Genomic DNA, 12,268 nt, shown 5'->3' on the forward strand with positions numbered 1-12,268 from the left:
CTGTATATATTAATTATTTATATTGCTGTGAATAAAAGACTTCCTCCAAGTCATTCACTGTTCCGCTACCCTGCTTATCAGCACACACAGAACTGATCCCGGGTCTCTGAAGATACGCTACTGTTTGTTTGTTATTGGCTAGACAGAATACCGTGTGTTTAACCGTTTTATTCGCAGGACTAGTCAGTCAGTAAATCGGGTCCACTGGCCCATACCAGTGGTGGTGGCAGATACCGTGGAATCGTGTGTACGTTGTAATTACCCGTGTCTCACAGGCTCCCTTCTGAGTTGTCTGCGGCTAATTCTTAACGGTTCCTGCGCATTGACTGCGACCAGAGTTCGCACGATCCGTGCGCTGGCACCGTTTAGAAGGCTAAGTGCGGTCAGCCACTAGGGCTCCTGTGACACCTATTCTGAAAAAACTAAATCAAATACTCACCTATGGACAGGGAAGGCTCTGGGTCCTTTAGCTCCTTCCCTTTCCTCTCCTGGTCCCCTCATTTCAGCGCTGGTTGCTCTCTCTGCCGCTGCCTGAGGCTTCAGAAGTCTTTGGGTGCATGAGTGCTCCTGAGGATGGGCATACGCGAGAGAGCAGCCAGCGTTGGAACGACAGGACCAGGAAAGGAACGGGGAGGCGCTATAGGACCCAGAGCCTTCCCCCTCCTTGGGTATCTGTTGTATTTTAAACCTGGCTTCAGACTCACTTTAACCATTTCTGCAGCCCAGACGTGAAGCTCACGTCCGGGCGGCTGCTCTGCTGCGGTGCCGCGCTTCGGCACACTCCCACGCGCGATCGCGGGCGCGCTCCTGTGCTGTCCCCCGGTAGCCCTGGGATCAGTGAACGGGAACATGGTTTCCGATCACCGATCCGTGTCCCCAGCAGAAAAACCGAAGCGCTCTTACAAGAGGCTTCAGTCTTTCTGCACGTAAAATTTTCCGCGTCATCCTTGTGCTTCCGGTTAGCGAGAAGCACAAGGAGAAAAAAAAAACCTCAAGGTAGCCATCTTGTGGCCAAAGAGTAAAACTACATCTACATATTTTTTACATTGCAATTTACACATATAATAACATTAAAAATTAACTGTTTATTGCCCACACCAACATATTACCGAAATAAAATTTTTATTGGAAAAAAAAAATTACAATAATAATAAAAAAAAAAGACATAAATAGTTACCTAGGGGTCTGAACTTTTTAAATATGCATTTGAAGGGGGTATACTACGAATTATAAGCTTGTAAATAGTGATGGACACAAAACGGAAAAAATGCACCTTTATTTCCAAATAAAATATTGGCACCATACATTGTGATAGGGACAAAATTTAAATGGTGTCATAACCGAGACAAACGGGCAAATAAAATACATAGGTTTTAATTATGGTAGCGTGGATTATTTTAAAGCTATAATGGCAGAAAACTGAGAAATAATGATTTTTTTTCTTATTAATCCTGTTAAAATGCATTTATAAAAAAATAATTCTTAGCAAAATGTACCACCCAAAGAAAGCCTAATTAGTGGCGGAAAAAACAAGATATAGATCAATAAATTGTGATAAGTAGTGATAAAGTTATTAGCAAATTAATGGGAGGTGAAAATTGCTCTGATGCATAAGGTGAAAAATCTCCGTGGGCTGAAATGGTTAAAGGAAACCAGAGCTGAGCAAATATAAAAGTTTTATACATACCTGGGGCTTCCTCCAGCCCCATGCGCACGGATCGCGCCCACGCCGCCGTCCTCAGTCTTCTCCCTCTTCGTTACTGGGTCCCATAACTTTAGCCAGTCTGCGCAAAAGAAGTGCACCCTCCACGTATCTCTCTGTAGATAAGGCATCATACAGAGGTTTGTAGACAGTCCCTAAAGGTAGCCATACATATAGTGATTCTGATTCCATCGACAAAGCGATCGACTTTATTAAGAAATCGACCACAGCATTGTTGGGGGCAGTTGGTTTGCCCAGTATAGGGCCCAGAAAATTCTGAAGGCGGCCCTGCAGCCCGGCTCCTGGTCTAACGGCTTCCCTTTCCTCTCTGCTCTCCTGATTGGGGCTGAGCAGCTTTTCAGAAAGGGACTTGTTCTCATTGTGAATTGTTACAGCGCTCTATGTAAGAAATGTGTTGCCTACCCAACCAAACGTCGCCAAACTGCCCGGCACCCAGCTTCTTCTCCAGCTTCAGCGAATCTCGCGGCACCTCCCAGGCGTCCTTCTCCCACGGCTTCTCCGGACGGTCAGCTTTACAAGCTTTGGTGAGTTTCTGGCATAAGCCGTCATTATTGTCTGCAAGTAAACAAAAACAAATACATCAGAACTCCTGCAGGGAATAAATCAGAAGCTATACAAATGGTGCCGAGTTTGGATGCCAAGTCATCTGCTTATTATTTAATTTCCTCCTGAGACTCCAGTGACGGCCTAAATCTTAGCTCTGGATCTGTCCCTATTAGGTATACACTCCAATGGGACAGTCCCTATTATCTATAGGGAACCATAATGTGAGGGGGATATTGAGGCTGCCATATTTATTTTCTTTTAAGCAATACCAGTTGCCTGGCTAACCTGCTGATCCTCCCCCTCTATTACTTTTAGTCGTAGACCCTGAACAAGCATGCAGCAGATTGGGGACTCTGATCCACCATTCCTTTCCTCCATAGTTAATACGGCCAATATTTTCTCTCTCCAACATAACAATTGTGTTCACCACATACGTGGCATCACCATCCCCCCCCCCCCCCAACACAGGTAGTTACCCTAACTCCCCTCTCCCCATAACAAGTATAACTACTTGCCCTTGCCCTTCCCCCAAATAAAAAAAGTGTGGCCACCAAACCACCATCATGCGAGAATCAGTGGCGGGCAGCTGCAGTGAGGATGAGCAGACAAGGTGCTGGAGCAGGTAATATATACTGGTCTACTGTGCTACTCATGGAAGGTGGGCAGCAGCTACTGGTGGATTGCTAGAGCGAGAAGTCCTATACTCAGGGCCGGATTTGTACTTCTTACCGCCCAAGGCCGACTATTACCAGCCGCCCCAACCGAAACCGTATCCTACCACCTCTCTCCACACACACACACCCAAAAAATTTTGGGCCGCTGGTGTCCACTATTGCGGCTAGTGCCGAGGTCTCCATGGCAACGTGAAGTGAATCAATCACGTCACACGGGGGAACTGGTCAATGAAGCGATCTACAGGTGATGGGCGTGGTGGGAGCCGTCCACCACACACACATTGTCAAAAGTGGCTCACAATTGGACATTGGGTGGGGTCAGCAACACGTAAAAGTGAGTCCTGTACCCACTGCTGTCTCCAGGGTAACAGCGCTGGCCAATCAATAATTAAGAAATGGGTACTGTGAGAGGCTGCTTTCAGTATTCTGTACTATTTGCTGGTGCTGCCCCTGGTCCTTTCATTCCCCACACCAAGTGCGTGAGACCCGGCCTTCTGTAACTGCCTGGAGCTGCTGCTATGTCATTGGACAAGGTCTGGCTTTTTGCTAGTCACACACTGTTCACAAACATTTAATTAACGGACTGCAGCTGCCTGTAGCACAGCACAGGCAGATGCCAGCTGGTACTAATAGTGCAGTTATCCTGACCCCTTTCATTTGTTTGGACACTTGCAAATAATGCCCTGCAAATAATGCCCACTGTCTGCAGGCCGCCCCTTGTTTATCTGGTGCCCTAGGCCATGGCCTATGTGGCCTTGCCAGAAATCCGGCCATGCCTATACTGGAGGGGGGCATAGCCGTAGCATTCACCCCTGCGACCCCTGCCTTTGCAGGGGGGCCCAGAGGCTTTGGGGGCCCCTCCTCTCTCTCCCCAAATGCAGGTGCAGCCAATTAGCAAAAAAAAAACACCTCCCTGTTAAAATTTCAGAAACCGTCCCTGCCACCTCCTCCCCCCATGCAGAATAGCGGAAGAGTGTGTAATTTTCTCCTGCTTCAAGACGCTGCTTCTCAGCGAAACACTCTCTCCACCTGATCACGTGACCCTCATGGGGTTTGAGGACCAAGGGGGGTCATTTTTGCAGGAGGGCCCTATTAAAGTGACCCTTAAGCCAAAAAAAAAATATTTTTTCTCACCTGGGGCTTCCAATAGCCCCCTGCAGCTGATCGGTGCCCTCGCCGTGTCACTCCGATCCTCCTGGCCCCGCCGGCAGCCACTGCCGGTTTCGCCGTCAGGACCCGACAGGCTGGGAACGCGAGTGAACGCGCGTTCCCAGCAACAATAGCTCCCTCTATGCTGCTATAGCAGCCCTCTATGCTGCTATAGCAGCATAGGGGGAGCTATTGTGGCTGGGAACGCGAAGAATGACTCGCGTTCCCAGCCTGTCGGGTCCTGACGGCGAAACCGGAAGTGGCTGAGGCGGGGACAGGAGGATCGGGAGGGGCACGGCGACGGCACCGATCTGCTGCAGGGGGCTATTGGAAGCCCCAGGTGAGTAAAACTCATTTTTTTTTGGCTTAATGATTGCTTTAAGTCTAGTTACGCCACTGGAGGGGGGTAGGAAGAGGCCAGATTCTCACAGCTTCTGTACACTCTTCAGCTGCAGAACCCAATCCCCCAGTAATTCCACCATTTACAGAGATTCACCAAACGAACACATGCCCTTTACTGTCCCAACATCCACCTGACCAGGGCCAGTTCGCTGATGAAGCAAGGTGAAACATTTGCATCAGGCGCTGGTATTACAGGGGCAGCATGTTTGTACTGTGTTTACACTAATAGCATGCAGTCAGAGTAGGAGGAGAAGCGAGAGGAGAGCGAGGTGAAGAGGTCATCATTGGGGAAAAGCAGCTTGTTGTGCAATGTGGGGAGTCTGACAGTGACTGAGGAAGGGGAGGCAGGGGGTTAGCGCATACTTACAAGTTTGCCACAGGCAGCAAAAAGTCTAGAGCCGGCCCTGCACCTAACACTGAAATATCTGTTTCTACCGAGTTTCTAAGTGAACTCATCCCATGTTAATACACAGATTATCATCCCAAAAAAACAGCATGTATCCGTTCTGAAAAAAGGTCTTACTTTGGTAGTGTTTGACCAGCTCATGCAGCGTTTTGAACGTTTTCCTGGGAGAGATGTAAAAGCCACCGTCGTCCATACTGCGAATCTTGTAATGTTTCACCGCAACTCCTGTCTGAGGGTTGAAGTCTCTGACGGACAGCGAGTAGCAGCCTGAATGACATAAAGTGAATATATACAGTATTATGCATAAGGCGGGGTTCAGATGAACTGAAACATGCAAGCTGAAATCGTGCAAAAACTGCACTTCTGTTTTTCAATGGCATCGCAATGTTTATGCATTTTGTGTGAGTTGCTTTTTCCGATTTTCATGTGTTTTAAATTCAGACGGCAGGTCTGTATTTTTTCATGGGCGATTTGTATTTTTGATGTAAGTCAATGGCAGCACTGAAAATTCACATAAACATTTTTTTTTCAAAATACATTTTCATATAAAATCACTTCAATGAAATTCATGGAAGAATCACAAAACTTAAATTGGCATTCAAAAATCAAAAAAATGCACAAAAGTTTCAACAAAAAAATACCCGAAAAATCGGAAACACCAATTCATGCATGCGGGAAGTTGCATGCAGAATTCCCTACGACAATTGTGAATGGCCCCCAAGTATTAACCCCTCCCCCGCTCCCACTTACCTTGGTTTATTCTGTATCTTTCAATCTGCCGCTTGGGGCAAATAATTTGTGTTATTAATAATAACATAGTTATTTCAGCTGAAAAAAGACAAACGTCCATAGAGTTCAACCAGAAAACAAAGTACAACACCAGCCTGCTCCCTCACATATCCCTGTTGATCCAGAGGAAGGCGAAAAACCCTTACAAGGCATGGTCCAATCATCCCCAAAAGGGGAAAAAAATCCTTCCTGATTCCAGATGGCATTCAGATCCCTGGATCAACACCACCGGGCATTACCTAGTAATTATAGCCGTGGATGTCCTTCAATGCAAAGAAAGCATCCAAGCTCTCTTTCAGGGCTGGAACCCACAGGAGCGCTTTTGGCAGCGTTTTGGCAGCACTGCGATACGCTAGCAGTTTGCCAAAACGCTGGGCTAATGTTAATGGATGGGTCAACTTCCACAGGAGCGTTTGCGTTTCTCAGAAACGCAAACGCAGGACGTGCAGCATTTTGGGAGCGTTAGCGCTTCAATGTAAAGTATTGAACCGCTAGCGGAAACGCTCAGCAAAACCTAAACTGAGCGGTTTTGCTAGCGTTTTGCGGTTCAGCACACTGTAACAAAATGAAAAATAATTCACAGGACCAATCAGGATAAAAACGCAAAACGCAAAACGCTAGGCACCCGCTGGGGAAAAAAATACAATATTGCAAAACACGACCAAAAACGCGCATGAATCCGCCTGCAAACCGCTCAGACAAAACGCTAGCGGTTGCGTTTTGCGTTTGCGGTTTTCAGTGGGTTCCAGGCCTCAATGCAGCTATAGTTTGCCATAACTACTTCCTGTGGTAATACATTCCACATATTATGGTAATCACTCGTATGCCTGGTACACACCATGCAACTTCCCATCAAATAGATGGGTCAATAGATCATTTCTAACATTTTGCTGATCGATTTTCTGATCACTTCTATGTAAATCGATCAAAAAAATGATCGGAAATCAGATTGGACCTGTCGGAAATTATCTATTCAACCCATCTATCTGACAGGAAATTGCATGGTGTGTACCATTCTTTAGGGCTGGAACCCACTAGGAATTGCTGCAGCGCTTTTAAATCACAGATGTGCTGTGTGTGCAGAGTTGCCTAGGCCGATTGCATTTCCTTCCGATTTTAAGCGTTGTACAGTAACCTGTACAGCGCTTCCGATTAGCGGTTCTTTAATTTTTAACACAAAAAGGGAAGGGTATCCGCACTCCTATGTGTAAGTGCTGGATGTGCTAGGGTCAAAATATATGTTAAATCAGATTAGAAGAAAGCGGCCCATTAAATAAGCACCAACCAGCTAATGGTAAATATAGTCACAAGAATCTTTATTTACACACATGATAAAGTCACAACATATACCGTAGTTCATATGAAATATATAGGATATTGGATAATAATATACTCATATGCTTATACCAACACAAAAATAATTTTTTTCAGATGTGCACGCTGACACACTGTGGGGACTGGCAGTATTACACGCTTTTCACATCCTTGCAAGCCACGTTGGTTCTTCTTCTCTTCCGCCTTCCTTTCTGGCTCTCTATGCCGCACTCGTCATTTCCGGCGGACGGGATCCATGACGCACTCTCCTCTCCTTCCTAGGTATATTTAAACGCCGCAATGGCGGCTGCACCATTACGCTCTCCTCTCCTTGAGAAAGCGGACGGAGATCCGCGGAACTAGTGGGACCTACCTTGAGGGGAACCCCTGCCTGTCTTGCCACCTTGCGCTCCCGTTCATTCAGACCTGGTCTAAGTATTAGCTATTTTTCTAGCACTTTTCTTCTATCACTCACTTTGTGTACTTTATCTATGGGCTGCTTTATTCAGTATTAGGATGTTATCACATGAGTTTATGCAATACGCAATATGCATTATATGAAATGATGTTTGTTACTATGTTTATGCACTGCACTTTAGACTGAACCCGGGTTCCTTCACTTCGTGGGCTTTATATTAAACCCTGAGTGGAGATAGATTTAATAATTAATTGATTGGTTTACCATTGTGGGGATGTGCAATAGTGACCAGATGGCTTAGCTGTGCAATTATGTGTTTTTAAGTGTTTTTATTTTTGTGTTGGTATAAGCATATGAGTATATTATTATCCTATATATTTCATATGAACTATATGTTGTGACTTTATCATGTGTGTAAATAAAGATTCTTGTGACTATATTTACCATTAGCTGGTTGGTTCTTTAATTTTTGTTTCTTTTTAAATAAATGTTATTATACTTACCAGGTGTCCCAATGTCTGGCTTATGTCCGTAGCCCCGCCCCCTAACAGAGTGGTTATAGGTGCTTCTCTAGGCCCAATCACAGAAGCTGTGACCTCTTCTGCTAGCTGACGGGGCTACGGGCAAAAGCCGGACATCAGGACACTTGGTAAGTATATTTAACTTTATTTAAAAATCAAACCGCTTGGCCCCAAAATCGCTGCAAAATCACTTTCAAAAGCTTCTATACATAGCATTGAGCGCAAACATGCCCAAAATGCTGCATGTCCTTCAATTACGATTAATCCTAATCACAATCGCACTAGAAGGTTCCCCAAAATTCAAATACATTGGGAAAGTTTTTTGGAATCGTCTGTGATTTTCAGCGAGCCAAAATCGCTGTAGTGGGTCCCAGCCCTTACTGTAAAGAACCATTTTCTAAATAGATGGCAAAAACTTTTTCCTCCATGCGTAGATCATTTCCCCTAGTCCTTTGCCCAAGCCTAGGGACAAAAAAGCTAATCTGCCAAGCTTTCATATTGCCCTTCTATTGTCACTATTTTATATTGCCCTTATAGGGCTTGATTCACAAAAGCGTGATAACTGAGTTATCACGCCTAAAAGCTTTGCATGTGCAAACTAGGGTGCTAAGTAGTTTGCACGTGCAAACTAGGGTGCTAAGTAGTTTGCACATGCAAACTAGGGTGCTAAGTAGTTTGCACGTGCAAACTAGGGTGCTAAGTAGTTTGCACGTGCAAACTACTTAGCATTGTAGTTAGCACGTGCAAACTACTTAGCACCCTAGTTTGCACGTGCAAACCACCAATATCTATTTTTCTCTTCCTTCATTAACTTTGACAAAATTAAAAAAAGAGCATTTTTTTCCGATGAACTCGGTCCCCTCAGTTTGGCTCTGTCTATCGCGAAGGCTGACTAGTAAACATGATTCCTGTTTGCTTTATTTTACATGCATATGAAACGCAGTGGTTCCACAGTGTTCCTTACACAAAGGTCGTCACTTAATCACCTTTCATGGTCTCGCTGTCTCGAAGCATAAAGGCTCCGGTCTGATTGTCGGACGCCATCAGCTGCCGCTCTGCTTCTTTTCTGCCCACACTTTTGAAATACCAACTGCGAAAGGAAAGAGCAGCATTCAGAAACTCCTGTATTCTCACAGTTCCAGTCAAAAACAAACAAAAAGTGTAAAGGACAACTGTAGTGAGAGGTCTATGGAGGCTGCCATATTTATTATCCTGAGTAGAAGAAATAGAGAGATCCGCTCGACAGGTGCAATAAAAGTCCGATTTTTATAGAAAAAACATGTGGCTGGACATAGCAGATTAGCTATGGTTTCCCTTCCATGTACATATTTATTTCCTGTGAAACAATACTAGTTGCCTGGCAGCCCTGCTGATCTATTTGGCTGCAGTAGTGTCTGAATCACACCAGAGACAAGCATGTGGCTTATCTTGTCATGATAATAATGTCAGAAACACCTGATCTGCTGCATGCTTGTTCAGGGGCTATAGCATAAAGTATTGGAGACAGAGGAACAACAGGACAGCCAGGCAACTTGTATTGTTTAAAAGGAAATAAATATGCCAGCCTCCATATCCCTGTCATTACAGGTGTCCCTTTAACACAGCTTTTTATTTATTGGCATTCTAATCCATTCTCAATGCTAAATGACTTTATTTATATTGTAGTCAATTGTTAACAAAGAAAAATAAAACAAGGGGTTTTCATATTTTTTTAAACAGGGAAATATGAAAGCCTATTTTAAGGGGGGGGGGGGGGAACAAAACAAAGCACAGGTCTAGGACTGACTAGTTCAACACTGCACCAGCTGCCCTATGACTCTTTCCACCCCCACTTGTGTTTTCTGAAGGCAGGGTAGGTGGATGATTGATTTTGTTTGTTCCCTGGTGTCTAATGGCCTCCATCCCTCCACTGTACAGTTCCTTGATGTCTACTGCCTCTTCTCCCTCCCCTATATAGTTCCCCAGTGTCTAATGGTCTCCCTTTTCTCCCATATACAGTTCTCTGGTGTTTAGTGGCCCCTCCCTCCCCTATACAATTTCCTGGTGTCTAGTTGCCCCCCACCCTCCCCTATACAGATCCCTAGTGTCTAGAACCCCCCTCCCTCCCCTATACACTTCCCTGGTGTCTAGAAGCCCCCTCTCTCCCCTATACAATTCCCTGGGGTCTAGTGCTTTCCCCCTCTCTCCCCCATATGCCTTCCCTGGTGTCCTATGGCTTCACCTCCAATATGGCTTTCCTGGTGGTCTAGAGTGGGTCAAACATAATGCAAAGTGGGGAAACCACTTGGGGGCCAAATTTGATGGCTCGGAGGGCAGATTTGGCCCGTGGCCGGAGTTTGACATGTATGCTCTAGGGGGATCCAGAGGTGAATGTGTAACTTTTTTTTTCAGTGTCGCTTCAAATTTGCATTAAAAGAAAGAAGGACCAGATAAGATTGCTCCATACAGAGCAAAATGGTCTAAATGGTCTGATGATCAGTGTATGAAGTTTGTACTTCAATTACACCTGAGGTGACATGTGACATGATAAGATAGACATGGGTATGTACAGTGCCTAGCACGCAAATATCTAGGCTGTGTTCCTTTTTTGCTGTCTCTGCGTGAAAGAGTTAAACAGGCTTGCAAGTGACAGTTTCTGTCTGGGTTGGACTATAATGTAACCCTCACTGATAAGGAATTACAGCCATAAAACACTTTCCTGGCAGAGAATGGCTTCTAACAGCAGGAAAGAGATAAAAAGAGTCAATAGTTCATAGATTTTGGCTCTGGCATACTTCATTGAAAAGAGGCCATGAAACAGTAAAAACTTAAAAATTCGATATAAATATATAATAAAACCGTAGGATAACTAAAAAAAGTCATTTTTAGGAGAAGGGGGATAGATACAATTGTTTATCTCATCATTTTTTCACCTCGTATGTCCTATAAGCCTCATACACATGATGGATAGTCTTCGGCAGAGATCAGGGCTGGTGTTTCTATGCGGCATAACTGGGCAATTGTACGGGGCCCCCAAACTCATCAGGGCCCCAAGTCAGGGAATGTAGAATTCTGTCAGTACAGTATGAAAATGTAAGGGGCCACACACTTATTTTTCTCAGGGCCCCATTTTACCTTATACTGTCCTGAGCCAAGATGATAATTTTGGCCCATCTGGGGCGCAAATCTAGCGGGTGTACAGCTGGCCCCCAACATTATTTAGCAATCCCCTATGGCAATTCGCTAAGCAATGAACAACAAACATTGTGGTCTTCTGTTATTATCAATGCCACTTGCTCATTTGCTCCCCATCGTCCCTCCTCCCCTCTCACATGAACAGTACATGAGCATTGCACAGAAGGTTGCTCAGCTACAGCACGGCAACATTCTGTGCAATGCTCACTCCTAGGATTGATGCCATAATGAATTGGTCTATAAATCAAAAAATACAGTATATCCCACACTCAATTTTCTGAAAAAATGTACCAGAATAATCCACCAAAGGCAGATCAACCAATATAAAAAAGGGAAACTATCACATTGAAGAAGAAACGGAGGTAGATACAGATAGAATGTAAATATAACTTACTCTTCTGATTCCAGAGAATTGGCTTTTCCAACATAATTACTCGGAAGATAACCTTCTTCCCCCGTGCGTAGCAGTCGCGCCCGCCACCACTCCCCCGAGCTGCAACCAGGCAAACACAGGCGGTTATTGCAAATGGAAGGGATCGTATACAGAATTTATTACATTACATTTTTATACTTTATTTAGAGTTGTATTTTGATTACTGACTAGATACAGTAGTAGTGCTGGGTACACACGGTGCTATTTCCCGTCTGATCGACGCTTGATAACGGGGTTAATTTTCCCCCTCCACCCATGAATGTTGATGGTCCACAAGAATTTGAGGTAGAGAAAATTCTTGACTCTCATTTTGTAAGAAATTCTTTGCAATATTTAATTGACTAGAAGGGATATGGACCAGAAGAAAGGTCTTGGGTTCTTGCTAAACAGGTTCATGCTGAGTTAGCTATTAGGGAGTTTTATGAGAAATTCTGGGAAACCCAGGTTGGAGTGTCCAGAGTCCACTCCTAAGGGAGGGGGTACTGTAAGATCCAGTGGCCGCTCATGGCAGCAGAACTCTGAGACCCACGTTGAGGCGCAAGCCTCTGGGTCTCGGCCTGTCTCTGACGTCACTGGAGCGCATGGCACTCAGCTCCCATTGGATAAGCAGCGGACGTGCACTCAGTACGAGCTCTGCCGCTGTAATCATTAACCACGTGTGTGCATTGCGTGTCAGTCTCCCTGCTGACATGCTCTCTGTTGATTGGTTACTTTGGATT

The 12,268-nt window shown here is 44.9% G+C and overlaps 1 protein-coding gene across 6 annotated transcripts in view; it reads right to left on the reverse strand.

Moving 5' to 3' along the window:
- The window catches only part of HCK (HCK proto-oncogene, Src family tyrosine kinase), a 292,459-nt gene that overhangs the window by 14,906 nt on the left and 265,285 nt on the right, over positions 1 to 12,268 (reverse strand). For all 6 annotated transcript variants that reach the window (XM_068264576.1, XM_068264574.1, XM_068264577.1 and 3 more), the window contains 4 exons: positions 11,511 to 11,609; positions 8,929 to 9,032; positions 5,018 to 5,167; positions 2,126 to 2,278 (listed from right to left, as the gene is read on the reverse strand). In XM_068264576.1, the coding sequence (XP_068120677.1) occupies positions 2,126 to 2,278; positions 5,018 to 5,167; positions 8,929 to 9,032; positions 11,511 to 11,609 (506 nt within the window). The remainder of the gene's footprint in view (positions 1 to 2,125; positions 2,279 to 5,017; positions 5,168 to 8,928; positions 9,033 to 11,510; positions 11,610 to 12,268) is intronic.

The sequence above is a fragment of the Hyperolius riggenbachi genome, chromosome 12, assembly GCF_040937935.1.
Source record: "Hyperolius riggenbachi isolate aHypRig1 chromosome 12, aHypRig1.pri, whole genome shotgun sequence".
NCBI classification, from domain to species: Eukaryota; Metazoa; Chordata; class Amphibia; order Anura; family Hyperoliidae; genus Hyperolius; species Hyperolius riggenbachi.